The sequence below is a fragment of the Phanerochaete carnosa genome (assembly GCF_000300595.1).
Source record: "Phanerochaete carnosa HHB-10118-sp unplaced genomic scaffold PHACAscaffold_13, whole genome shotgun sequence".
Taxonomy (NCBI): Eukaryota; Fungi; Basidiomycota; class Agaricomycetes; order Polyporales; family Phanerochaetaceae; genus Phanerochaete; species Phanerochaete carnosa.
Window position 1 is genome coordinate 1,006,993 of NW_006767640.1, and position 26,174 is coordinate 1,033,166.

Genomic DNA, 26,174 nt, shown 5'->3' on the forward strand with positions numbered 1-26,174 from the left:
AAAGTCGTGCCCGCGGGTCAGCACATCGTGGACCGGTACCCTTTACTCAGGCACGTGCCATTCGCGACGGCAACACTCCGTAGGTGGCACGAGGAGGAGCTTGCGCTGTATACGAGGATGATCGAAGGCGTAAGGGCGCAGATTGTGAGTTTAGCAAGGTTCACATGGGTGTACTTGATGTTGATATAAGCGTTTAGAGCGAGCACAAGGCACAGCCCTCATTCGCCACCTATCTTTTGGAGCACCAAGAGGAATATGGACTGTCGGACGACGAACTGGCGTACCTAACTGGGTCGATGTTCGCGGCCGGGTCAGATTCTGTCAGTCGCCTTGTCCGTGCGACTGCGCTCGATGTTAATATTTTACTTAGACCGCAACCGCGATCTCCTTCGTGATTTTAGCGGCAGCATCTCATCCCGAAATCCAAGCAGAAGTACAGGCGCAGCTAGATAGTGTAGTTGGCAAAGACCGAGGTAAAGTTTCGGTTATAGCGTCTCGATGCGCATGGCGTATCTTACGATTGCACGCAGTTCCTACGTTCGACGACGAGAAGCTATTGCCGCTAGTGGTTGCTTTTTACCTTGAGACCTTCCGTTGGAGGCCAATCAGCTTGGGAGGTGAGCATTTCCCCAGGACTATCTCCCTCAGCGTCGCCTAGAATTACTTTCCTAGGGGTCGCACATCGTGCCACTAGTGATATCGTTTGGGTGCGTGAAGCTCTGGACGTTATAACATATATTGGTTTCAGTTAATCATAATGCTTCCGCAGAACCAGTATGTCATTCCTGTGGATGCTGCAGTTTTTGGAAACCACTGGTAAACAGAATGTGAACGTTCACAAAGTCTATGGGCATTGACCGAATAATTTAGGGCCATTGGGCACGATCCAGATGTCTTCCCAGACCCGGACGAGTTCAGACCAAGTCGGTGGTTGGATACGACAGGCAATGTCCGTGAAGATATCAGTTCATTCACATACGGCTTTGGCAGGAGGTAAGCAGACTTGTCTCTGAGCAGTCGTGACTTCGCTCACGCGAGATTCTATGTTGCATCAGGGTATGCATAGGGCAACACGTGGCCAGCAAGTGCGTACCGTGTCGTCGTATGCCATACGACCCCACTGAATGCTTTCCGTAGCTCGGTATTCATCAATACAGCTCTGCTATTATGGGCCTTCGACATCCGCGAGGATCCTGCGGCGCCGATCGATACGATGGGTTTTACAGACTCGGGTACGGTACGCGTACTGCCGTTCCGAGTGAAATTTTCGCCAAGGATTGAGCACCTGGAGGATATCATAGAGGCGTCCAGACCGTAAGAAGTATGCTCCTTTGCGCAACACAGGCTACCTCCGTGGTAGTGTGTGGTCTCTGGTACAGTCTCTGCGAACGAACGTCGGAGCTGGCAAGGATGGTTCTAGCTTAGAATAAAGAGAATGGTGACCCAGGGAAATAGAAAGTCTGCCCCTCCTGAAGCTGACGAACAAGGGCTTGAGCTCTGCTGTCCTGTGCGCGGACGAGCTGTTTCGTCGATATTTGGGTCATCCCTAAGATGAGAGAAGCAAGAGTTTAAGCACGTGGGAGCGATCGAGGAGAATGGCGCATGGCGCACGTACCTCACAGCAGGGTCGCCGACTTCGTATGCGCAAAATCCGTCTGTGATGGCAGTCAAAACTAGAACACAGCTATGTCAACGTTTGGTGGATGCGTATCAGGCCTACCTAGATGGCTCGGAGGTTTGATGACTCGTGAATCGAGACCAGCTCATCTAATGTGGCACTAGGCAGTGTTTATCGAAGTGCATAGACGGGTATGAGGCAGTATAAAAAAGAGTTCAGGACGTCAGAGACCTGTGCTCACTTCTGCTTCAGTGTGCACAGCCGACTTGTATTAGGATTTCCTAGGAATGCACACTTTAGACGAGAGGCCAAACGATGTCTTCCGGGGGTTAATTTTCACGTACTACTACAAGCCTGTAAAACATTGACTCTCGCAGACTGAACTTGAATATTGCAAGTAAAAAGTATTACGCAGGCACATGCTCTGCTATGCGGCGTACTAATCGATCTTCTAAGAGAGAAGGTGGTGTTTCCCCATGGTAGGCAAGAGGTTGATGAGAGAAAAAAAGACCATTCTCTAGATAGGAGTGGTTAAAGTTTGAGGGCCTGCATGGCATATGGCATGGGCACAGCACCATAGCCTTCGTTCCCGAGAAGGTCCCGACAGCCCTGGAAGTGCTCGACCTACCGTGATCTTGAATCCCCAATGGGCCCACATGCCACCAAGGAAGTACCATCTAAAGGTGGGGTCAAACAGTCAGGTTATCCATTAGCAGCAACCGCGTACAAGAGAGTTCGATAAGTTGTGATGATCATGAGTCCGCAGGTGGCAGCAAAGGTAAGCTCCGCATCTGGCACATATCCGGGGTCAAGGGTAGTCACGAAACTAAAATGTCAACAGGAGGGGCGAAGGCATAGGCACTGTGCGGGTATTTGCGGGTATAAGGGGTATAGCGGGTATATGAGCGCATGGAATAAAGAAGGGTGTGGCGAACGGTGGACGCAGTATCACTGGCGACCGAGAACCGGCAGGACTCGGCCTGGCGGAAGGACAGGGCGAAATCTCGTCAACAGATAATGCAGCAGCCATTACCGTGGCCACCACCAGTAGCGGTAGTGTTGTCCTTTTTGCCTCTAGGCTGCTGCTTATGGGGATCTATATAGAGGGTCAGAAACAACGTCAGCACAGAGATTAAGTGGTAGCACAACGGGCGAACCTGAGGAGACTGAGGCGGTCAATGACGGGTCGTAGCCTGCTTGGCCTGGGACCGTCAGAGACGGCTGGATAGGAGGGTAGTACGGGGTACTGTAGGTGTACGTTGTAGGGTTTGCATCGGGCTCGTTAAACCCAGCGGGTGGGTATGACGGCGCGAAAGTACTGAAGACAGAAATTGGCGTCAGACAAGGTTACAACGCCCAAGGCTTGAGAGCAACCCACCGCGAAGTAGGTTGAGCCATTTCCTGGGATTCTGTGAGCGGGTTGTGGAGGTCTGAGTGGACTTGCAGGCAGGCTATATAACTCCCGAACGGGGTGCCCCGGGGATGCTGATGCGTCGTTCCCTGTGTAATAAGTGCAAATTCGAGCATTCAGCATGGTGCAAGCACAGGAATACAGAGATCCCCGCCCCCAATAGCTCGCATTGCTCGCGGCAGGTACCAAAACTACGCATGGTAGGCGCATTTTGTATGTCGGACCCTGAACACGCCGCAGGCGAGAGGCGTATCAGCTCCACAGACGTCAGGTGACGCCGCTAGTCTCGACTCGCCGACGTTCTTCTAGAGCACACATGAGGCCGTGCAATGTTTCTATAGAACGGGCACACACACATACCCAACATCACACACGTGGACTTACAGCTTGCGCCTCGTATGCAGTAGAGTGGAATCGCTGTTCGAATGTTAAATTTTAGAGACAAAATAGACCATTCGATTGGAAGTTTGTGACGCGACTAACTTTGTGACGCAGGCTCCGCGCCCGATCCGCTCACACAGTCACAGGCCACGGTATCATCTCACCATCTGCGGAGGCTTGAACAGAGAAGACGGAGAGGCCGCTTGCTTCACAGGTTGGACCCTCCATAGATTTCGCTCCACGAAGAGCCCAGCGCCACGGAACGACATGTCATATAACTCCGCGAAAATAACTAGGCTGTGCGCCAAAGTACAATAGAGTCCTGGACAGCTATTCCGCGTAATTCGTAGATCCTGACATGCGATTGCCGTGTGGTATTCCGTTGTGTGATGGCGACGATAATGTGAGAAGGTTCGACCACAAGGTCCGCCAGCTGCATCGTTAGCCATCGGCGTTGAACGTCGAGGGTAGGGCTGGTCAGCGATGAGACAACAGCGCGTTGAAAGGTAACCTTCGGGGAGATAGCGGCTGAAGCGGCGCAAATCAGCTGTACTAATTTGAATGAGAACGACCGCCGTAAAATACGGACGCTTAGCTGATTTTGTAGATAGCGAAGGTGGAAAAGAATGGCAGAATTGGCAGGATCGCTAGAGAACGCAAAGGGAGATACGCACTTCGGTTTCGCGACGCTGCTTATGGGGTCCGCGTACTGTTGTACCAAGTCCTGATGAATATCGATGCATCATAGTCTTGCCACCCGACTTCAGTAATTGAGTGCTCGTAAAAAGAAATGTAAGTACTCAGATGTCGCTGTAGTCTCGAAGGGATCCAGGCGGATCTCTACTACTACCATTGAACTGAGCGAGAGCGCCTCTGCCACGGGGGATTGTAGAGACGTCGGACGTCGGCCGTCGGTGTTACAGCTGGGGCCGAGATGATTCCCTCGTTCAAACCGGGGCGCGAGGCGGCTCTTGGGCGAACCACCCCCTGAATTTGCGCATTCGACGAATCGAGGGGCGGCGGTGACACTTCTGCTGTACCTCTGGATTTCCCAATCGTGTAATTGGCAGGGAACAGGCTTTGTACCGCATGCCGACAGAGAACAGCTCTCTAAGAGAGACTGGTCAAAGCTACCGACGTGGCCGGGAGAAGGAAATAGAAATTACGCGTACGACAGTGGGGCAAGAACAGATATGTTGTCGTCATCGAGCTGCTCCAATTTTTACGGCATCGGGTTCGGCAAGATGTGGGATGTACACTGGGTCGGATGGATGGGATGGCCGCGGTATCGGCGTCGATGAGATGCTGAGGCAATGTGTGTGGCCGCGAGCACAGCCTACAAGGGTAGCCAACGATCCCTCAGGGATTGGAGGGGTGCTTGAGGTCCTGAGGCGTTTCCTCTTGGCCGATGGGCGACACGTTTTGTCGAGGTAGCCCACGTCCGCCGCCGCCGTCGTTGTGCGGTCTGACACAGCCAGAAGCGCCTTCAGGGGATGGATATATGGGACCGCCACTTCCAGTTAGACTGTATAGTTGGGCATAACCTAAAGTCAGCCACCCATAGCGTGAGAATCATCATCAGCGTACCCTTCTTCAACACGCGATCCAGAACTGTCGTCCTACAACTCCCATACCCTACCGCTTTATGCCTCCGGATGTCAGGGCTACTCGAAGCCTACACGCCAATGACAAGGGTGCCTCGCGGCTTGAAGAGAGCAGTTTGAGCAGCGTCCGTAGCTGCATTCGCAGCACTCACATCTGATGGTGTTCAGCTTTGCTTCGTCCTGTATGGATCGCTTACTGCATGATTTTAATCTGACAGTCCCAGCAAAATCTAGACAAACCTGTGAAGATCACGCCTCTCGAGACATGAGCAGAAGCCTGCGCTGAAGGACCGGGATTCAACTGTCTTTGGTATGCTCGAAGGAATGTGGTTCTTGAATAGCGTTATGGCTTACCTCCACTTCTAGAGACACGCTCTGTATTGGAGAAATCCGAAGCTTGCGGGTGTTGAGGTTTTGGTTTGTCGTCCGCGAGGATGATAAGCAGACGGTGAGCGACTCGGTGTTCGGGGTAAAAATTTGAGTACGGGTTTTGCAGCGCTCTCTGACTAGTACTTCGTCTAGTCTTCCATGTAGTGTATCATCTTCAACGAGGCGAGTTATGGTGCAATACTTGAGGAAGCCGAACTCATAAGGCATCGCTGTCAGTCGACGTCTGCAGCATGGTGGCGGCCGCACTGCATACGTCGATCAAATTGATGCGTCCTCTTATTGACCCGCTGATCTCGCCCGACGAATTTGACGCTCTTGGCAGCAGAGCTTGAATTTCGTATTCTCCGCCAGGAATTCGCTGCGAGTGCAGCTAGGTACAGATATTTCACGGGATGCATTAATGTGCGGTGCTTCAACATTAAGGCCGGACCTGAAGGATCGGGCCCTACGCTAGGATAACGGCAGTCAGATAATCATGATGATGACGGCGACACCTGCGCGACGTAAATCATGCACAGGCCTTGCTCGAATGCACGTCCCGCAGACATGACCTAACGATGGCCCCAATAATCACTGCAAATTCCTTAGGCTGAAATCGCACGAGGAACCCGTTATTTTCAAAGAGCTGATATAACCGTGAGTACCTGAGTTAGTCCGCAGCCGATTCAGCTTCTGCAGGTCCCCGGCCCCGCTGCTTGCCCTAGCAACAAACTTACGCACACATGCATATGAAACTATTAAGATGACGCTGGACCTGCGAGGATCCCCAGGCCCCTACGAGGTCTGGATAGAGTAATGATCAGAGATAGGTGTCGGAGTAGCACCTGCGCAGCATAGTAATGATATCAAATTTTCCGCCGTCAGTATCTACACATAACATGCACAAAAACTGCAATAGTCGTGAGTCCTTTTAATAGAGAAGACAGCCGAGTCCAGAGACCAGCATCATATTAGTAGTGGCACGAGTCTGGGTCCAAGAAAGACCATGTGAATGCATATGAAATGCTCGGTAGGAGAGGCGTGAGTATTGTGCAAAGGGGGGTATCAATGAGTGCAAAGGGTTTATGGGCGCACGGGAGAAGTGGTGCATCAAATGAAGCGAAGGCGTAGCAAATCAAGTAAATGCGGCACTTACTGAGATACGACTGAAAGCTGATGCGGCTCGGCGCGGAGGGATGCGTCGCATACATCACATGATGATACAGCCTGAGCAACAGCCTTTGTTGTGGAAGTTGCTTTGAACACTACCAACGGATGTTGGAGGGCGGTTCTGACCTCTACTAACAGATGTCGGAGGGTTTAATATTCCCCGTGGCCGCTGCAGGGGAGAGTCTGGAGGGACGGTCAGATCCGCGCCAGTACAGACATAGGTGCGAAGAACAAATAGACGAACCCAGGGAGGAGACTGATGCAGTCTCCGAGGGATTACAGCATGTCTGCGGGCCCAAAGTCGTCGCAGACGGCTGAATGGAGGCAGCGTAGTAGCAGGAGCTGTACGCATTTGTAGTAGTAGGGTAGGTGCTGGCCTGGTAGAATCCAGCCGGAGGATACGGCGGCATGGAAGCGCTGAGGGCACAAAGTGTTTCAGGCAAACACTAGCGTCCGAGGTTGGAGATAGACTCACTGTGTGTCTGGCTGCGGCATTTCTGGGAACTCCATGTGTGCGACCTGAAGGGAGTCTTCGAAGGTGTGAAAGGCTACAGGGAACCAACGGTACCTGCTTCTGGCCAGGTGTGCCACACTGGCTTATATATCGCTGCACTTGGCGCTTCAGCAAGCAAATATGTTGTTTGCGACATGCACACAAACTGAAATGTGGTCACTCATCACAGCGTGGATAGGCGGTGCAGGAATGCGTACGGTATCAATCCTAGGACGGTGCACTGCAGTGGCAAATAGCGAGTTCGTGCATGATTGGCGTGTTTTCAATGCGAGTTTCGACCATGCCATAGACGAAAAAGAATACAGTGCCTCCTACAGCTCCGCGCCGCAATCCATGTAAATGATCTAGACCGGGGGAGGCTCACATAAGGATGCCCCGATTGAGACCACAGAAGTCGGTATTGCAAGGATCCAGCATGAAGGGCACGTGTTGGACTCATTCCACATACAACTGCACGGTAAGTTGTCACTCACGCTTTGGCTGTACTGTCTTGCGGATCCTGAACTCTCAGAGAGCAGAAGGACGAGATGTGGAATCCGATGCTATACTGTCCAATACTCGGTAGTAGCCTAAGATGCTACTTCAACATATGCAGCATCTTTGCAAGCGAAGGTAAGAAGGTCACTCGTCTGGTCGGTGTTATTAGCATTCATATTCCGTACATAACACTATGAATTTTGCCCCGGGAAGGCCTGGATACCACAAAATGAACTGCGAAGCAACTTACTTGAAAACTTCGCGAGCTGGGCTGTGCGCCAATGAATAGAAGGGTGGCAATAAGTTGTACCGCTTCGTGCAGAGACCCTGAAGCGCGATTGCCTCGTGGTATTCTATTAGCAACGGCGATGATAGCACGAGCACGTCTTTCCAGAAGTTTAGCAACCATTGTCGTTGCAGCAGGTGCAAGAGCGGTCTCAGTCTGCGACGAAAAAGCAGCGTATTGCAAGGCCTTCGACGAGCCGGTAAAGGCTAAGGCAGCACAGAATAATTATGTCGAGTCGGAAGGCTACAACGAGAAAGAAGGACGCACTGAGATGTCACTACTGCCCGGGGGAAATGCAGGTGGGCACTCATCGTTAACGTCATCGAAGATAGCAGCAGTGGACGTCTGCCCCTGCCGTGGAGTAAAATAGTGGCCCGTCCGGCTCGCGTCGAGGCGATTCGCTTCTTCGAATCGAGAACGTGGAAAGGTTGACGGGGAGGTCATCGCTAGGAAGGCTTGTTCAATAAAATGAGGTGCGGCGGTAAGACTTCTAGCATAAGCTTTGATCTCTCGATGCAGGGCGGATGGGGATCATAGGCCTTCTGCAGAATGCTAGTGGAGAGCGGCTCTCCTAGATGGGCCGATCGAGGTCATCAGCGCGACTCGGAGAAAGAGCTTGTGTCACTCACCCAACTGCAATGATACAAGAACAAACACTTCACTGTTATGACAACCGCAGGTCAGGCCTCTTCGACTGAAGTTAGCCTCACCTGCTGGAAGAGTGAGATAGGTTTAGAATCGACCATCGATAGTGGTCGATTGAGCACTAAAGCCATACTGGTGGCTGGGATCACCATGGTAGAAGACGGTCCACAACGTCTCGGATTTTGTGGAGCTCCTGGGGCCTCTAGACGCGTCCCTCCGCTCTGAAGTGTCACGAGAGCTGGCAAGATGACCATTGTGTCAAGGCCGTCCATCTCGTCTACGACCACCATAACCGTGAGGCTCGAAAAGAGAAGACGGGTGCAGTTCGGGCGGAAATGCCCGGGATACCTAGTCAGACTGGGAGAGATATCTAAAAGCAGCTGAACAATCGTGAGAATCCACGTCAACACGTGGCGTACGGGCTTACCCCATAACTGCCATGTCGTCCTGTTGTGCTCTCGTGCTCTTCGCATCACTTATTTATACGTAGACTCTATACTATCTTGAGGGCAAAGACCGCCGGAACTAACAGAACTAGTACTATCTTGGAGAGTATAGGTAAAAACATCGTTGCATTTGTAATGGCCCAAAACACTTCATTTAAAACGGATTTCCTGCTCTGGATAATCGGCGAGTATGGCAATGGCAGAACCTGGAGTTTGCAAGTGAGTACCACCTCTAGGGGCCGCAGGCGAAGCCTGCATCGCGGAGCTAGGCCCGAAGGATATTCAGCTTGTTCTTGCGAGAGTAGGTTTAGATAACGTTCATTGAAATTGAGGATCTGTTTTGACGTCCAAGTACGACTAGGAGACGACGAACGAATTCAGAGTAGAAAATTGCGTACCGAAGAGCGCAAAGCGTCGTTGAGCGAGCGTTAGCACAGTCGCTTAGCGCATCTGGCGCGCATCTGAAGAATTGATGCACCAACGGATCGATTTGATCTGATAATTAGCATCAGCGTTTATCATTCCGGTGGCCTCGCAGGATACCAATCCGGGTGAGCCGGGATGGGTTTTTACACAGCATCAAAGAGGTCAGACGGAGCGTCGTCGCTCTGACTAAAAACGCAATGTTTTAAGCGGGTCGCCCGACCTCTTCTTGAACCTGCGATCACTCACATAACAATGCACAGCACTCAAGGGTCAGCAAAATTATATTCTTCGTCCGTCTCAAGCTGTAGCGTAACGGAACAGACAATGGCTTCATTTTTGACTTGTGCGGATCGACCCTGCATTGCACGGTCTGCACGACTCTTATGATCCTCATAATGGCCGAATGATGCTAATGTACCATGCCATGATTGGCATAGTAAACGTGTCCAAGAGTACGAGGATTGGATGTTAATTGGGAGAAAATCACTTCTGTACTCCCTGATAAAACAGTATACTCAAATGACAAAGTCTGTGTGAATAAGAACCGTAGCATGCTTACCGCGCGACGGCTCTGGGTTCACGACCCACGTATCAGCTGCAGGAGCCAGGCGGCGGCCCTCGGACATAATCGCCATTCCAATGCAGCGCCGCCTAGTGAGCAATGGAGCGGTTCATGAGGGCTTTCCAATTATTCTCTGAACGCTCCGAGGCTACGGGCATGGGATAGACGATTAGGCGTGGTAGAAAATAAATTTGGTTACTCCCGAAGGGAATGCGGCTAGAGGCGCACGACGAAAGCAAACTTTGAATCATGGTAGAGTGTTGCACTAACTGACTTACGTAGGCGCTGTTAGAACGAGCGACTGCGTATCAGTGTGACCGCCGTGTCTGAAGCTGGCCTCATGAATGTTGTAACGGTAACGTGTATCACCGCATTATCGGGCTACAATCTGAGTGCGCTCTAGCTTAACGAGTTACAATGGTAATGGACCAACAGGACCGTGCTGCACGACGCAAATTCCCCCGCACGCCGACGTTCGGCTTGATCAACATCCCTCCCGCTATCCTCGGCAGTGCATTTCCTTTTCAGAACAAATGAAGTCTACATGATAGTGCAGCAGCATCCACCGCGCGCGTCGCGGTCGTCGTCGGGAGGGGGACCTGTGAGCGGAGCTCCGTGTTGTACTGTTGCCGAAGGACGTATGAAGGGCGACATGAGAAATTTATCGCGCTGAAGCTCTATTAATCGCCAGTGCCCGATGGTAACTTTGGTCGGGAGTAGTAGCTTGAGATAGAAGAATACTCACCGAGCGCGGCGCGGAGGATATTCCACGACTATCGAGCTGCCGTCACTGCCCTTATATACACAATCCCAGCCGGATAGCGCGTGATTGCATAGCACCCAGCTTCGATACAGCTCTCACCATCAGCTGCGCTGGTCAGTCGAAATGAGTTTAGCCTCGCTACACACGGCCACAAATGTACAGCCAGAACGGCCCTCTCGTAAATGCGCATCTGCGAGAGTGACAGCAGGGCGGCAACAAGAGTGCTCAAGTTCAATCGACCCGCTTTGATGTTCCCATATTCAGACGTGGCGATGATCAGAGTGGTTTATAAGATGATGCAACCAGTATCACAACCGCATCCATACCACCGGCTAGGCTGGCCAGCTAAGATAAATACCGAGTCCGCAATATCTGCATCGAGATTTTCAGCGCGTGGATCAACTAGACAGCGCGATCTTACATTTGTATTCGCACCACTGATTAGCTTGGCCAGCTAAGATAAATTCCAGGTCCGCAATATCTGCATCGGTTCGAGATTGCAAGTGCGTGATTGTACTCAGCAGCGCGGTCTCACATTTACATACATAAAGTGACCGTCGCTCCCATCTCCCTGTCGCAGGCCGCTTCCTCGTGCGCTGGCGGCGGACGAGTGGGTCACTCGCACCACGAAGGTGATGCAGGCCATTTCCATCATAAGCGCGGCGTGCCAGGATGACATCTGGCCCTACATCCGCTGGATCAGTCGCACTCTTCGGCAAAGCTCTAATGGCCGAATACTACCACTAGTACTCATCGGGAATACAGTTTGGTAAACAAAGCTGTTCGTAGTAAATCCGCGGCCGTTTCCAACGTCGGTGTCTTCGATATCCGTCAACATGGTGTGCAAGCCATGAGATACCTCTGATTAACGCTGATATTCAGTACCCCCGAATACGCTCGCTTCAGAAAGCACTTGAAGCCGATGTTTGGTACGGGTGAAATTATGCGGTAGTACGTCGGAGCGGTCAGTCCGAGAGTACACTCGCTACTCGATAAATTGACGGAACCTCATAGCATTTATAACGCGCGAGGTGTGCTGCAAAGACAAAGGCATGGTCTGCAACGGTAATACAAGGTTGGAAAAAGGACCAACCAGACTCAAACGCACCTGGAAATGGGGCAGACACCGGTTCAATTGGTACTGTCTTGTGGTGACTTCTGCGTGTGGGTTTGCGTGTTGCCGGAGCGCCCGCAAGTTTGCGACTCGGGGGACCAACATCCGGCCAGGTAACCATCAAAGGGCTGAGGCCACACGGATGGAACCTCCGACCCTGCATGTCTACTTGCCGCGGCACCGTACGATAGCTCTGGAAGGCGTTTCCGTGCGAAGAGCGGCGCCGTCTTTAAAGGGAAGCGTCATGTACGTGAGTGTATTATTCGCGCGGACATGAATTGCGCGCGCACCTAGATACCGCGTGCAAGGAAATGATATACATAGCCACTCGACGATGCCTCTGATGAACAAGTACTCGGTGATATCCTGTCCCCATTTGTCCTATGAAGGTTCAAATAGTGGTAGACTTTGTTCCGCGCCGCACATGGCGCGCAATTTTTGTCCCCGCAGGAGTGGAGAAGGCTGATGTAGATGGAATGGAGTTCGTCCGCGGGGACGTAAAGATTCCGGCTGTTGAGACTCGAAGTCCGATTGGTCGCTACGGTATGTAGGCAGGTACCAACAGCCTTTGCGGTATCGCCATTTCGCGCACTATGATCGGTAGAATTGTCGAGCCTCGAGGAATAAAGGCCACGCTTATCTCTGATATTAGGAGGTTAGAACATAGGCCCGGGTGCTGCATGTATCAATCTCAGGCTCTTAACAGTAATAACTCCAAGTGCCTTACTTACTGCCTTGGCTGTCAGCTTCATCTGGGATTTGTGTCTCGTGCCGCACTAAACCGAGTTGGCTGTGGTGTTTTGTGACGTCAACATCTGCGATTTAGGAAGGGCGCATCAAGCGCATCAGCGCATTTTAGGCGCTTGCATGTTTGCATCAGTTGGGGAAAGCAGCTGCGACTCGGTCCTGTACCTCGATGTCCTTTCCCTCATGTCATGAATACGATATGGCTTCCTGCACCTGTCTGCGTTATATTTCGACGTCTCGTCAACGTCGTCTCCTCGCTGTCGATATCCCACCAGTACCTGACCCAGAGGAGCGAAGTTAGCGACACCAACAATACGTGGACAACTCTCAAGAGCTTCGCCTGGCCCCCATGGTCCAACCGCACAAAGTTTGCGCTCGCGATGGATGGGGGTATGTCGACGACGGATTCAGAACCTCAGAGGAGGCCTCCTCCCCGTCCCAAACCAGTCAACCGGCCGCTCGACGCCATACACCGTCTGATGTGCAGCCCCGCGCTGTATGACCCCGTTCGCGCTCCACGTCATCCCATCGCACTTTGCCATGGTACGTCCCCCAGCCTCAAATGCTGCCCAGTCATACTCATATCCTGTAGGTCTCTACGGTTTCGACGTACGCGGTCCCTCGTCGTTCCCCATCCTACGTCAAGAATACTGGTCTAACGTGCTCAACGTCCTCCGCCAGAGGATTGGCGCCGAGGTCATCGTGACTGCTGTTCCTGCTACGGGCTCGGTCACATCGCGCGCCAAAACCCTGCACGATCTGTTGAAAGAACGTGCCCCAGGTCGATCTATCAATTTCATGGCGCACTCTATGGGTGGTCTAGATTGCAGGCACTTAATATCCCATATCAAGCCCACTGAATATACCCCCGTCTCTCTCACTACTGTCGCCACCCCTCATAGAGGTAGTCCGTTCATGGACTGGTGTACGGTGCGTGCTGTGCGTCACGGGGCTCTTTCCAATGCTCACTGTGCACCAGGATAATATCGGTATTGGAAAGCTGCGCCAGAAGGAGCGAGAACTCAATGCTCTAAGGAATGGTATGCTTGGGTACCCTGAGTTGACACCCGAGAAAGACAACGAAGGCTCATCCAAGTCAACTATCTCGCTCGCTTCGCTCCCCTCATCCTTCACTACCCTTCTGCTCTCCTTACTCGACTCCCCGGCGTACGCTAACCTCAGCACGACCTATCTCCGCGAAGTCTTCAACCCACACACACCCGACGACCCGAAGGTACGCTACTTCAGCGTGGCCGGACGACTCAGCTCCATGAACATCTGGCACCCACTCTGGCTGCCGAAGATGGTCCTCGACGGCTACGAGGAGCGCGAACGCGAGCGCCTTGGAGGGCAGTGGCGCTATGAGGACGGCGGCGGAGGTGGGGCAACGACGGCCTCGTCACCGTGCAGAGCGCGAAGTGGGGCGAGTTCCTCGGCATCCTCGAGGAGGTCGACCACTGGGAGCTGCGTGGCGCTCGCGGATTCGAGCTCGGCGTCGACTTGCCGTGGGGCTCGAAGGGGAGCGAATACAGTGGCGTCGGCGACGAACGCGAAGGCTGGGGCCTTGGCGATTGGGGACGCCTTGTCCGTGCGTGGAAGAAGGAGGAGAAAAAAGCGCGGGATGCGGGTGCTGCCGTCAGCGAGCGCGAGGAGAGTGGCCGGGCTCGCGGCACCGACGAGGGCCGTGCGAAGGCTCTTAATCAGTCTGCGAAAGAGAAGGAGCAGGGTTTCGTTGACGAGGTCGTCAAGGCGTCAACTGAGAAGGTTTCTGCGATCTTCGACTGGATAGTCGAGCAAGTCCCGTCACGGAACTCTGGCCACGCTCCGCAGCCACAGAGCCTTTCCGCTGCGCTGGAAGCGAAGGAGGCGGAGGAGGCGAAGGCGCAGAAAGCATCAGCAAAGAGCGATCTTGCTACCAAAGCGGACTTGGAACGTTTCTATGTCGCTCTGTGTAGAAAGCTATATGATGAAGGTTTGTAAACCGCAGCCGTGGGTACTACGTGAGAGCAGGCATCACAGCTCGGATTTCGTGGGTACCCTAGTCTCTTTTCCTTCCGTCTCTCGACCCGGCCCGCCCGCACAAAGTCAGACATCAAACTTTGAGCTTAGTTGGTAACAAACACGCCTACCCCGCGTTTTTTTCATTCCCAACCACCATCTAGCCATAACTACACGGACAATGCCACCACACCGCATCGCACAGCCGAAGCTACATCGCCTTCGCCATCGCTGGTACATTTGGTACCATCTAAACAGAGCTGCCCTTAGTACCCAACTCAGCCGCGGCATTTTTTTGCACGTCTCCACAGCCTTGGCTGACAGATTCCTAGGAGGCACACCCCGCACTCCACAACACTCTGCGGTGCTCCGGATCGCTCTGCGCACCCACGACCGTCTGTTCTCGAGCTACCCACATCGCGGCTTGCACCCTGGACGCCGCGAACATGCCTGATTTCCATCAGGCGGCGTAAACTGGTGGGCTGATCTTCCGTGATACCAATGCAACACTGACGAGCTGGCTGAGCCGCAGGGCGGCTGTGATAATTGTGCGTCTGCGCGATATTGCAGCGTTCGGCCTAGCATGACACGTTGACAGCCCGTACGGTTGTCCCCGCGCTGACGGTTCCGCAAAGGTGTCTTCGTCCCTCCGTAGATAGCGCCCCTACCGGCACAGGAAATGCGCGATCGGCCGACGTCTCCACGTCATTGGTGCGCCTTTCCTTGCCCAAGCAAAGCTTCCTCACTGACAGGCCTGTCAAGATTTTGTGTACAAATTTTTGTAACGAGGCGATGAGCTTCCGTTGCGTTCTGAATGTACGGCTAAGTATAACACCTGCCGGACGGACCCATCCTGCTTCTCACTTTCCCGATGGAACTGGATGCGACAAATCGCGTAATGTCGATATTGGGACCCTTGGCCGATGGCATTGTCCCCAGTCATTTTGCGGCCGCAGGTCTGAATGGCGCACTTCGTTAGTTCATATGCCCATTGCTGCCGCCGCTTCCACGGTTCCATGTCAACGGCCTCCACATCATGCGGTCCTTGCTGCCAGTGGCTGGGGGTGGCACTCTAGGACCGCCCGCGTCCTTGGTTTCATATTATGTGACGCCTGCCCTCAGTGCGCCGCTTATTCTAGTTAGGATCGGCGGGGGCTGTGAGCGTTCCCCGCACTATAAAAACCGACTCTGCCGACTCTGTTGCTCTTCGTCACGACCGCCCCCGCCAGCATGTCCGACCCGTACTACTCTCAACAGTATCCTAACGGATCCTTGTGAGCTCCCTGCGCTTCGACACACTTCGCTTCTCTGACATTCCCTCGTGTTTCGCACAGCCCTCCGCCTTTTCAGAGCCCCCAGACGTACTATTCTCAGCCAGGCACAAGCTATTACCAGCCCACCACGCCCCCTAACGACCAGTATGGCACGTCAGGGTACTATACCAGTGCGTCCCAGAGCTATCTTTCAGGAGCGTCGTTAACGAACCTGTTCTTAACGTTAGATGACCGAGGCCAGGGAGACGTGGCCACGGCGGTAGTGCACAACGCCGTTCGGCCGACTGGTCCTGTTCCACAACAGCCTGCGTCCTATCCACACCAGGCCGGGACTTATCCACAGCCGGTTGAAGAAGCAAGCTGCCTCTCCGGATGCGTCATTTTCTGAGTGCGTGTCGGTGCATACACGGGAAAAAATCCTACCTGTGCGCGGCGCCAAAAAGCGGTGTTGTAATCTTCTAATGAACACAAGCTTACATTAGCTACTACCATGCTCTCACCTTCTTTCCGTCTCTGTTCCCAGATTTCGGCGGTCTCCTCCACCTTTTTTTGTCTCGCGCAAGCCTCGTTATGCTATACGAATTGTAATATTCCCCTTCTGTCCAATTCCTATCCCTAGTAGAGCCGCTTGGATCGTTCCTCCAGCCCAATGACAACCATTCGTGTCTATATCGACGTCATATCGTCATGCTGGGCGTCTCGGTCGAGCGGGGTTGCCCGACGCCGAGCCAAAGACGCTTATTTGTTACCTTTGAGCGTGCCCCCTGCAGGGACATCATGAGGCACGCCGCACATTCGGGAACTTGCTCGGATGTTGTCATTGATACGGTGCCGCCAACGCCAGTACAAAGGTGACTCCGGCTGCTGCACTTGTGCACTGGCTTACACTTATTACTGTCTCGCAGACTATACTTATGGTTCCAACTCAAATGCCAGCCTCTTTATGAACGCACGCCCGACTGAGCTCTAGTCTGAGACGTATCTCACACCCCTTGGTAAACTGTATCGCTGAACAAAGAGCTGCGCGCACTATTGCTTCAGCAGTCTCCATTCCAGCGCTTGTATATATGCTGTACGCCAAATCTCGACACCGCCTGCAAACGTGGAAAACACGAGGGTGGAAATCAGACAAACTCCGATACGCCACCGGGTAGCAGACGTCCGTTTATCGCACACGCCGCGAGTCGGATAGTCTCAAGAGAGGCTAGTTGAACCCGTTCTAGGCTCGCTGTCCATGTAATGTCAGTGTCGGAACCTGCCTATAACCTGACGGCTACTGATAGAGTCTAGTCAAGTCGCTTTGCATGAGATCCTAAGGGCGTGCGCCGGGTCGGAGAGCTCCACTGCCGTGGATGTCGGGTTCATGCTGCGTCAGAAAGTTGTATAAGACGCTAGCACAGGCTACTCTTCTGACCACAAACCCAGTCTCAAGCTCGCCCCAAAAATGCAGAACGGGCAGTATATTCCCTTCCCAGAGGCGACACACCCAGAGTGAGTGTTCATTACGAGCACTCAACAAGACGCTAACATCTGTGCAGTATGCGCATCCGCCCGCCTTACTACCCTGCAATAGCTTCAGGCTATTCAGCGAACTACCCAGTGTCCTCTGGTCTCATCCAGCCAGCGGGCAATGTATACCCGTCTCAAAGTCATCCAGTAGACTTTGTCGTGAACCGAAGCACAGAGAGCACTCCCCAGTCATCTCCCACGATGTCTGCAAATTCGTGTCCGTCAGACACACAGTTGGGTGAGCACCGATATGAGACGCTCATGTTCACAAGTCTGAGATTTCCCCGTTACGGCAGATCGTCCAAGTCCTTCCCGAAGCCGAGGGCTCGCGCTTCCGCCAACCGCAGTGGCACCCATATCTTATCCATCGCAACACACTGTGATGACGTCTGTATCGCAACCGTCTCCGGCGGACGATCCGGGAACTACTCCATTTTTGGATCCTGACGAGAAAACCAAACAAGGCTGTTGCTGTCTCATCATGTAGACCAGTGTTAGGGATTTGTGCCTTAAACTGGGTCATGTCGCTGACATACTTATAGTGCAGGCTCTAGTATGCACGCCGTGCCAGTTTTAATGCTAGATTTTACCATTTCGCTTCCACGATTCATACTCTGTAATATCGTAGACTTTTTCCATTGAAGCCATAATGAATTATCTGCGCAGACTTCTCGACCATTGTTCCATGGCCTTCGAGGTGGCTGTGTTCAAGTCCATACATTCGGCGCTCAAACCATGCGATTTTTGAGCGTTTTCAAGCAGCTCTTTTCAGGCAAAGCGGCCAAACTCACGTCCGTGCTTCGCAGTGGCGGTGCCGGCGTCATGACGCGCTACATTTCTCCGTAGGGCTCTGACCTTTCCATGCCGGAGGCCATATTGACCCTTCCCGTGCTGTAAACACAACATCCAGGATTCAATGCGGCATTTCAAAGTCATTCTATGCCCAACAGCCCGCGCACCACGACTCTGCACATAGTACGAGAAGCTTATACAGCGGGTCTTCATTAATTTCTGGAGAACGGCTTCCAAAAAAAAACGAGCCCTGGGCCTGTCACTAAGTGCCACCTTGATGGAGTATTCATGGCCCCAGTTTTCTGCGCTGGGAAACGCTGATGCGCGTACCACGGCTCGCTGGCAGAGTTTCTTTATATGACTGTGCCCGCGGCGCCTCCGCGGCTTTCTCCGAGACCGCGGAGTTTACCGAGAAAACTGTATAGTCACACAGTGACCCGTTGAAGCCACCTAGGCACAGACCCTCATGCAACAGTAGCCTTACGGGCCTTTATAAACAGGTGGAAAAAATTCCACCTAGACATAGATTCTAATTGGCTCAATTTCCGGCCTCGTCGAGGCGCCAAGCTCTCGTGGGTGGCGAAAATGGAGAATTCACAGCTCCGCAGCAGGTTCCCCGCGACGCTTACTATTCGATGTAGCGTGGGCTGCCCCCGGCACAGCGAATGTTTCCCATAACTTCCGCCCAGCTGGAAATCAGGACATGCGTCCTAATCAGTGTCTGCCGTATCTCATTGTAACTTGTTGACATTCATAACTCTTGATAGCGACGCTTCGTGCACGGTGATTCAGCTCATCTCGCGGATGGTCCAGAGCAGAATAACCCGTTTTGTCGTCGTCCATTCGCCTCTTGAATCCCTGACATATGCCCCCTCACTCCGCACTCGCCCATCTGTTGTGACCCGACAGGACTGAGAAGGCGAAGAGGCCAACTGCCTAGGGTCCGTGGCGGATACTGGGGACGCTGCAGGTGATTGCTCTTGTTTTGGACCTCTCTTGTGATATAGGAGGGCGTATATAAAGGAGGTGTATAGCTTACGGTCTCTCAGCACTTTCGATTCCTGCTAGACCGTTGACGCAGACTCTTCTCTTCTCGGAGATAGCAAATAATGTCTGCGGTCAACTATTATGGCGTCGCTACTCCTGAACAATGCTATTACCCAAAGTCAGCCGGTCTTAGGTCTCACGCTGATAACCAGAGCTGATAACTGTTATTGGCTAAAGCAGCGCTCCTAGCTTCCCCGATGAATACAGCAACCCCCAGCCGTACGGATACTCTTTCTCAGACCAGAAGTAAGCCTCGCACTTTGACCTCCCAACAACGGCTTATATATTTTTAATCCCAGCTACAGTCCTTCTTCACAGTCACAGTCAAGTTACCACACAAGGATTGACCACCGTCTAGATCTCATTTCTGGACCCAGCCGCCAAAATGGTCGCTATATCATGCGCCGAAGCACCGAGAGCTTCGCCGATTCGTATGCTCCCACTCCCGCATATACCTACCCTTCATCCGCATCGCAGAGAGGTCAGGAATAATCATCAGAGTAGTAGTCTAACAGCTAATCATCGGCTCATCAGACCATGTCATCAGACCTCGCGGGCATATGAATTATCCGACCGCGGATGCCAGCTTGTCGCAAGAGCCTGAGAATTGTTGCAAATTTTGTGTTATCATGTAGAGGGCAGGCTTTGATATAGCTCGCATATCATATTATAGATTGGAGGCAGATAACATACTGTATTTTTCAAAGGTTACTACAGAAGATAAATTCAAGTTGTTATACTGCTGGGATAAACCACTTAACCCCGCCGAGCGCCGCCTCTGCCGAGTCTTCCTGTAAGCAGGTCGAGCCTCGGTGAGTTGCTCGACTTGCGAGTTGGGCAGAGGCTCGACCTTCGTCTAGAGTCCGTCATGAATGCGTTCCCGGCGTCGGAGTGCTTACCGAGTCTCATCCTTCAGGGAAGTGACGGAACTCGCGTATCACGATCTCGCGTAGACATTGGACGTCGCTGGAGAGGAAATTTTGACTGTATAAGTAATCCAAACTTATCTTGTTTACCAAGTCGCTCTGCAGTAATATTCGCATCGGAGCAGCAGGATACCTAGTCTCCAAAAACTAGACCTCTAAATCATTGCGTTGGAGCGATTAGTCTCCGAAATGTTCTACACTACTCCGAGGTATATCGCTAGGAGTTTTGGTGGCACATAAGACGAATTTCTTAGTCTATATTATGCCGGCTGAGGAGCGGAGGGCCACAGATGCAATGGAAGACTCGACATGCGAGGCGACAAAATGACAAGTCGGGGCGTTTTGCATGACCGTATCTCAGCAGCATGACCATCACCGAAAAGCCTCGCGACGTACCGAGTAGAGCATGCATCGGCTGGTCTTCTCTTCCCTGCTCCGTCGGACTTGAAAACTCCGGAAAGATGTTCAGACTTTCATGCCACACACGCAGCAACAAAAATTCTGGACGTTCCAAGATGCTTCAAGTTCGCACGAGTACGTCGGTCGTCAAGGTACGGGCGCTTCTTGCCGCGCCCCTCGTGGCGTTGCGCATCGGAAGTAAATCTCTAGTTACCGTCCGCTCTCATTTCATTTTGCTTCCGTCCAGGCCCCGAGCCGTTGCAGAGATAAGGTAGAATGGAGGTGGAATAACAAGTTTTCATAGCATCACGCAACCCCACTGCCTGTGCGACCGTGGCCTATGGATGGACCGAACCTTGTGGTAGGGCGTGAGCATATCATCTCGGACGTAATTATGCATCAGTCAGTGGCTTTTCGCCTCCTTCTCTGTGACAAATCTAATGTTGACGACTGCGGTGAAGATTGAGAACTTGAGCATTGTTGCGTCGCAGTCAAGGTATCAACGTCAGATGCTTTCTGCTCGCAAGTCATCGCCCAACCAAGCCGAGACTCCTCCTTTGAACAACAAAGCCTCGTCTGATTGTGGAAAACAATACATGCGACATCTGCGATCCGCATCTCCCAGGAACGTCGGGAGATGGTCAAGATATGAAAGATCGCGTTGCGAGGTCCATAGTAGACCATAACGACCGGTTGTCAAGCAGGCCAACCGGCCAAAAGCTTCACCCATTACGTCTTGGCACGCTGTGTCTGATGCTCGGAGAACTATAAAGTAATGAGCCACCATCCACGTCCGCTTCCTCAGCTTGACTGCCCCCTTCATCTCTCCTAACTTTCTCCTTTCCCTTCACCCAGGTCGGACGTACAGTGTACTCCGCATTGCGTTGACGCAGCAAAGTCTTGACATTCATTCACTTTACTTTCCTGTCTTTCTTTTGCACCTGCACTTCGTCTCTGCCAACTTCAGTCTTTACACTTGCTCAACATGAAGTTTGCCACCGCCGCTCTTTCTGCCGCCGCGCTCCTCGCTGCCTCCGTTTCGTCCGTTCCCTTTAGGAGAGATGTTCCGGTCGACTTGGTACCGCAGTTTGGTGTCAATGCCGGTGTGAACCCTGACGGCACTGGGTGAGTACATGTCTTGGACTGCGGTGGGCAGCCTTAGCTAATCCTCTTCTTAGCAACTGCGACGGTATTCCCAACGCTCAGGGTGTTCCCATCAAGATTCCTTGCTCTTGCCCTCCGGATCGCGATAGCTTCATTGCCGTACGTTCTCATCTTCGAACTCTGTGCCATCTCGATCGCTGATCCTTCATCCAAAGGAACTGAACCAGAACGTCAATGCTGGTCTCGTGATCAACAACCCATCTGTGAAGCTGTCCTTCCCGACAGACAACTCGATAGCATCCCAGCAAGCGCGTCTGAATGCGGCAGCCGTAACCCTCCAGAACCTGAACGGCTCTGGCGTTGGCTGCCCCATCGTGTCAACAACCTTCACCGCCCAGGGCAACGCGATCAACGCCGGCCAGAACCCAGCCACTGTTGTCGTTCCTGGCCCCGCCGCCGCCACTCCCGGCGCGCCTGCCCCCGCGAGCACTTCCGCGGCTGCGGCCGCTCCCGCGCCAACTTCTGCGGCCGCTGCTGCTCCCGCAACAACCTCTGCTGCTGCCGCTGCGCCTGCGACGACTTCCGCAGCAGCTTCCGCCCCGGCGAACAACGCTTCTGGTAGCGGCACTCCATCTGCGGCGCAGATTTCTCAGCTCGCTCCCGCGCTCGGGTTCCAGGCTGGCGTCAACCCCAGCGGTGAGTAACTTCACACCGCAGAATCACGATCCATCTGATTGAGATGGCATCTCAGGCACTGGTAACTGCGACGGCGCTGTCAACGGCGCGAATGGCCAGCCCGTTCAGGTTCCTTGCTCGTGCCCGCCTTCGCAGGACGTCTACATCGCCGCGCTGACGACCAACGTTGAGGCCGGCCAGGCCGTCAACAAGTACGTGCTACCTCCACCGAGTTCTCGTAACGTACACTGACTGTTGTCCTCTAGCCCCTCGGTTGCTGTCACCTTCCCCACTGGCTCGTCTAACCAGGACGTCGCTGCGCGCGTCGAAGCTGCGATTGTCACCCTCCAGAACCTCAACGGCCCTGGTGTTGGTTGCCCCGTCGCATCAACGACTCTCGCGTCCCAGCTTGCGGCTGCTCAGCAGTAAAGCGTTTGTGATCCTTTTTTCCGGGCTTCGTTCAGGTTCTTTTGCTTGGGAACATACCTTCAACCTTTTGTAGCGGTAGTGTCATGAGTCGAATTTAATGGTGCTAGCCACCTGGGTTATCGAGATGTCTCTGGCCTGCCACATCTTTGTTTCTGTGCTGCAATGACTTGTGCAACGTGAAGGAGAGCTTCGCCTCGGCGTCTTGTCGCGAGAAATGGGGGCAGGGTTGATAGACCCTAACCTTAGTGACGCAACCCAGGCACGGTACTAGCTCGGAGCCGCCCTCCGTTGTCTATAGAAAGTGTCGTGCACGAACGAGAGGAGAGTTGCGCACAATACCCGGCTTTGTCAGTCTTATGTGGCTGCGCTTATCCGGTACTACCCAGCGGCTTACCAACGGCTTGCGGTAAGCGAATGCTGAGTCACTATACTCACGGTCAGGTGGGCACGGCGGGCTCCCGGATAAATACATGAGCGCAGGTCCGGAGCAAGCCGAAGCACGTCCGTATCTTACGCGACTCTTCGCAGCGTTTCCTTCGCGTTTGGTTTATACGCTCGTCGGACAATGCCAACTGCCCCCGTGGACGATAAGGGCACGGTCTTTTACTACGAGGACACGGGCGCGCCAAATGGACTGTCTGACTATTTGACTGTCGTCCTAGTCCATGGGTTAACCTTCCACAGCGGTGAGGCGGGTGCGTACTGCGACCATGGCTACTCATTAAACGAGTCCCAGGCGCGTTCCGCCGTGTACTGCCATACGCAACAACGTACAATCTACGTTTCGTCACTGTCAACATGCGCGACTACCCTGGCTCCACGGGCTACACCCCCGAGGAGCTCAACGCATTCGCAGACCCAGATTTTACTGTCCAGGACGCTGCTCTCAGGACGCATGGTGAACAGCTCGCTGCGTTCCTTGAGTATCTGGTTAGGAGCCACGAAATCCAGCCTATCGAGACCGTCAACGGGAAGAGAACGAAGGGCATAGCACTGGTTGCTTGGTCCATGGGCAATCTCTTAACAATGACATTCCTCGGAAACGCTTCAAAGTTCTCCGCACAGAGGACAGCATTCCTCGCGAAGTATCTGCGTACAGTCGTCATGCTTGGTGCGTTCGTTCTGCATGCTACTTTCTCCTTCACGATCCGGCCACTCACCACTTTGTCCACTTAGACACTTCTAATTCAATCCTGGGACGTCCGCCCCCAGGGGAAGGGGTCTACCATCCGCTACGCGACACGTCCAAGTCTGTCAAAGAGCGGGGCGAGATTTTTATTCCTTGGATATCCACCTACTTTGAGCAGGCTCCTCCGCTCGACGAGGTCACCGTGTCCCTGCTTGCGGCGCGCGGCCGCACAAAGATCCCTCCAAGCGACCTACGATCGAACGTATGAGCAAGGACGAGCTCGAGAGCATCACCGACGCCGGGGTTCTGGAACGCTCGAGCATGAAACTCTTCCAGGCTTCGCGGGATGTTCTGTACCCGAACGTCCTGCGCGCACTCGTTGACACCCAGGGCGTTTGGCCAGACGTGAACGTCCTCGTTTTCTGGTGCGATGAGTCAATGCACGACTGTATCTGGGCGGCGAAGTTTATCTCCGACTTGGGGCGGGCGCCATCTGCCGAGGGCAAGCAGAAGAGGCGGATTGACGTCGAGCGTCTCTGGGGTGTAAATCACTTTGTGAGTGTAGCCTCCTTTTTACGAGATAATTGACTGATCACATGTAGGTTCACTGGGATGCTCCGGAGACGTTCGTGACGGCGTTAACGATGCGACTGTAACTCACGAAAGGGTATTAAGATGGGGATGGTTATACGCATCTCGGAAACAAGTGAACCCTCAGAACGGTAAAGTTTTACAATACATATGAACTCGAAGTTCTTCTCCCAGCAACATTAATCGATGGCTATGACGAGCTCGTGACCTAAAGGGCCAGCGCGAGGCCCGTTGAAGCGGTCTGTTACACGCAAAATGCCTTCGAACCAGACACGGTCGCCGCCTCCAGCATAAAATTTTGGCCAGACTACCGCCCAAGCAGCCTAGCGAGCTTAGCTGTTTGATCCATCGTCACACTGAGCCGCCGTGAGGCATAAACACCGGTGGCCTGCAATGGGGCGTAATGGTCCCAAGGCACACGGGATGCACAGTGTCCGATCACAGTCATGATCTGGAACTGATCGAGATGCACACGGTGCCTACAGCAGTCATCCACCGCAGCGTGCGACAGGCAGTTGACGCTACGCGCACGGGAGCGGGCCAGCTCTGGTCATTATGCCTCCTCCTTGCGTGCTGATCATTGCCTGGCTCTGTGGCGCTGCCGACGGCCTGACGTATCCGCCTTGATTCTGGTTATGCCTTCCATTAATTTTAGATCATACGGCTTTCATTCTTTCCTCAAGTCACTGGTTTCTTTATTCTAAGCTAGATTTACCTTTGCTAGCCCGATGTTCGTTCGCCGAGACTATAACGGAGGCCGCATACTACTACAGAGCCAGTCTTACGGCTTGGATGCTTCTATAATATCTTCCAGATGCTCGATCCTTGACGAAAATTTCACCTGGAACGGCAATACGCGTACCGTCCCCGAGTCTGTAAAACCCATCGTATCGAGTGGCGCCGCAGGATCCTCGCGGATGTCGAAGGCCCATAATAGCAGAGCTGTATTGATGAATACCGAGCTACGGAAGGCATTTAGTGGGATCGCATGGCATAAGATGTCATGGTACGCACTTGTTGGCAACGTGCTGCCCTATGCATACCCTGATGTAGCGTTGACTCATGCGTGAGCGAAGCCACGACTACTCGGGGATACGTCTGCTCACCTCCTACCGAAGCCGTATGTGAATGGGCTGATGTCTTCACGCAATTTGCCTGTCGTATCCAACCATCGAGTTGGCCTGAACTCGTCCGGGTCTGGGAAGACATCTGGATCGTGCCCGATGGCCCTGAGTCATTCGGTTAACGCTCATAAATCTTGCGTATGTTTACATATTGCTAACCAGTGGTTGCCGAAAACTGCAGTGCCCACAGGGATGACATACTGGTTCTACAGGAGCAGTTAAATTGACGAAGTTATAGTGCCATATCGCGTTCAGAGTCTCACGCACCCAGATGATATCGCTGGTAGCACGATGTGCGACCCCTGGGAAAGTAAAGATATGCAACGTTGAGGAAGAGAGTCTCAGAATGACGCTCACCTCCCCAGCTGATTGGCCTCCAACGGAAGGTCTCAAGGTAGAAAGCAACCACTAGCGGCAGTAGCTTCTCGTCGTCGAACGTAGGGACTGCGTGTAATGGTAAGGTATATTAAGCACCCCAAGACTCAACAATTGGTCGTTTACCTCTGTCTTTGCCAACTATACTGTCCAGCTGCACCTGTATTTCTGCTTGAACTTCGGGATGAGTGGCCGCAGCCAAATCACGAAGAGATCGCAGTTGCAGTCTAGGCGAGTTAGCAACACCGAGCACAGACGAGCGAACAGAA

General features: G+C 53.1%; 8 protein-coding genes across 8 annotated transcripts in view; 6 read left to right on the plus strand and 2 right to left on the minus strand.

Moving 5' to 3' along the window:
• The window catches only part of PHACADRAFT_265459 (uncharacterized protein), a 3,208-nt gene extending 1,745 nt beyond the window's left edge, over positions 1-1,463 (plus strand). Inside the window, exons 6-14 of the mRNA XM_007401770.1 lie at positions 31-144; positions 198-320; positions 371-473; positions 531-617; positions 673-707; positions 770-816; positions 871-993; positions 1,056-1,085; positions 1,138-1,463. Coding sequence (XP_007401832.1) covers positions 31-144; positions 198-320; positions 371-473; positions 531-617; positions 673-707; positions 770-816; positions 871-993; positions 1,056-1,085; positions 1,138-1,318 — 843 coding nt within the window. The 3' untranslated portion in view covers positions 1,319-1,463. The remainder of the gene's footprint in view (positions 1-30; positions 145-197; positions 321-370; positions 474-530; positions 618-672; positions 708-769; positions 817-870; positions 994-1,055; positions 1,086-1,137) is intronic.
• A 6,409-nt stretch (positions 1,464-7,872) lies between these two features.
• PHACADRAFT_265464 (uncharacterized protein) lies at positions 7,873-8,412 on the plus strand. Its single transcript, XM_007401771.1, has one exon. The coding sequence runs from the start codon at positions 7,913-7,915 to the stop codon at positions 8,198-8,200; it is 288 nt and encodes a 95-aa protein (XP_007401833.1). The 5' UTR covers positions 7,873-7,912; the 3' UTR covers positions 8,201-8,412.
• Positions 8,413-8,436: 24 nt separating this feature from the next.
• Positions 8,437-8,803, minus strand: PHACADRAFT_265465 (uncharacterized protein). Its single transcript, XM_007401772.1, has one exon. It carries the CDS (start codon positions 8,727-8,729, stop codon positions 8,511-8,513), a length of 219 nt encoding a protein of 72 aa, XP_007401834.1. The 5' UTR covers positions 8,730-8,803; the 3' UTR covers positions 8,437-8,510.
• Positions 8,804-12,775: 3,972 nt separating this feature from the next.
• PHACADRAFT_265467 (uncharacterized protein) lies at positions 12,776-14,516 on the plus strand (the record flags this gene model as incomplete). The annotated part of the gene is made up of 4 exons (XM_007401773.1): positions 12,776-13,076; positions 13,126-13,463; positions 13,513-13,886; positions 13,913-14,516. The coding sequence occupies exons 1-4, from the start codon at positions 12,914-12,916 to the stop codon at positions 14,511-14,513; spliced, it is 1,476 nt and encodes a 491-aa protein (XP_007401835.1). The 5' UTR covers positions 12,776-12,913.
• A 455-nt stretch (positions 14,517-14,971) lies between these two features.
• On the plus strand, positions 14,972-16,444 carry PHACADRAFT_265469 (uncharacterized protein). The gene is made up of 6 exons (XM_007401774.1): positions 14,972-15,008; positions 15,064-15,079; positions 15,130-15,242; positions 15,294-15,805; positions 15,866-15,975; positions 16,033-16,444. The coding sequence occupies exons 4-6, from the start codon at positions 15,762-15,764 to the stop codon at positions 16,191-16,193; spliced, it is 315 nt and encodes a 104-aa protein (XP_007401836.1). The 5' UTR covers positions 14,972-15,008; positions 15,064-15,079; positions 15,130-15,242; positions 15,294-15,761; the 3' UTR covers positions 16,194-16,444.
• A 4,847-nt stretch (positions 16,445-21,291) lies between these two features.
• PHACADRAFT_265473 (uncharacterized protein) lies at positions 21,292-22,811 on the plus strand. Its single transcript, XM_007401775.1, has 5 exons — positions 21,292-21,603; positions 21,657-21,741; positions 21,798-22,278; positions 22,334-22,469; positions 22,524-22,811. The coding sequence occupies exons 1-5, from the start codon at positions 21,464-21,466 to the stop codon at positions 22,684-22,686; spliced, it is 1,005 nt and encodes a 334-aa protein (XP_007401837.1). The 5' UTR covers positions 21,292-21,463; the 3' UTR covers positions 22,687-22,811.
• Positions 22,812-23,171: 360 nt separating this feature from the next.
• Positions 23,172-24,575, plus strand: PHACADRAFT_179168 (uncharacterized protein). The gene is made up of 4 exons (XM_007401776.1): positions 23,172-23,372; positions 23,423-23,797; positions 24,051-24,370; positions 24,418-24,575. The coding sequence occupies exons 1-4, from the start codon at positions 23,252-23,254 to the stop codon at positions 24,469-24,471; spliced, it is 870 nt and encodes a 289-aa protein (XP_007401838.1). The 5' UTR covers positions 23,172-23,251; the 3' UTR covers positions 24,472-24,575.
• Positions 24,576-25,073: 498 nt separating this feature from the next.
• Positions 25,074-26,174, minus strand: part of PHACADRAFT_265475 (uncharacterized protein) — a 3,044-nt gene continuing 1,943 nt past the window's right edge. The window contains exons 12-13 of the mRNA XM_007401777.1: positions 25,421-25,450; positions 25,074-25,368 (exon numbers count right to left, since the gene is read on the minus strand). Coding sequence (XP_007401839.1) covers positions 25,188-25,368; positions 25,421-25,450 — 211 coding nt within the window. The 3' untranslated portion in view covers positions 25,074-25,187. The remainder of the gene's footprint in view (positions 25,369-25,420; positions 25,451-26,174) is intronic.

Bases quoted from the DNA above. Each gene is read 5' to 3' on its own strand.
- PHACADRAFT_265469 (XM_007401774.1), top strand. From the start codon at position 15,762: ATGTCCGACCCGTACTACTCTCAACAGTATCCTAACGGATCCTT. The intron at 15,806-15,865 runs GTGAGCTCCCTG...TGTTTCGCACAG, and splicing joins CAGTATCCTAACGGATCCTT to CCCTCCGCCTTTTCAGAGCC. The intron at 15,976-16,032 runs GTGCGTCCCAGA...TCTTAACGTTAG, and splicing joins CACGTCAGGGTACTATACCA to ATGACCGAGGCCAGGGAGAC.
- PHACADRAFT_265465 (XM_007401772.1), bottom strand. From the start codon at position 8,729: ATGGTCATCTTGCCAGCTCTCGTGACACTTCAGAGCGGAGGGACGCGT.
- PHACADRAFT_265464 (XM_007401771.1), top strand. From the start codon at position 7,913: ATGATAGCACGAGCACGTCTTTCCAGAAGTTTAGCAACCATTGTCGTT.
- PHACADRAFT_179168 (XM_007401776.1), top strand. From the start codon at position 23,252: ATGCCAACTGCCCCCGTGGACGATAAGGGCACGGTCTTTTACTACGAG. The intron at 23,373-23,422 runs GTGAGGCGGGTG...AACGAGTCCCAG, and splicing joins TGGGTTAACCTTCCACAGCG to GCGCGTTCCGCCGTGTACTG. The intron at 24,371-24,417 runs GTGAGTGTAGCC...GATCACATGTAG, and splicing joins TCTGGGGTGTAAATCACTTT to GTTCACTGGGATGCTCCGGA.
- PHACADRAFT_265473 (XM_007401775.1), top strand. From the start codon at position 21,464: ATGAAGTTTGCCACCGCCGCTCTTTCTGCCGCCGCGCTCCTCGCTGCC. The intron at 21,742-21,797 runs GTACGTTCTCAT...CTTCATCCAAAG, and splicing joins ATCGCGATAGCTTCATTGCC to GAACTGAACCAGAACGTCAA. The intron at 22,279-22,333 runs GTGAGTAACTTC...ATGGCATCTCAG, and splicing joins GGCTGGCGTCAACCCCAGCG to GCACTGGTAACTGCGACGGC.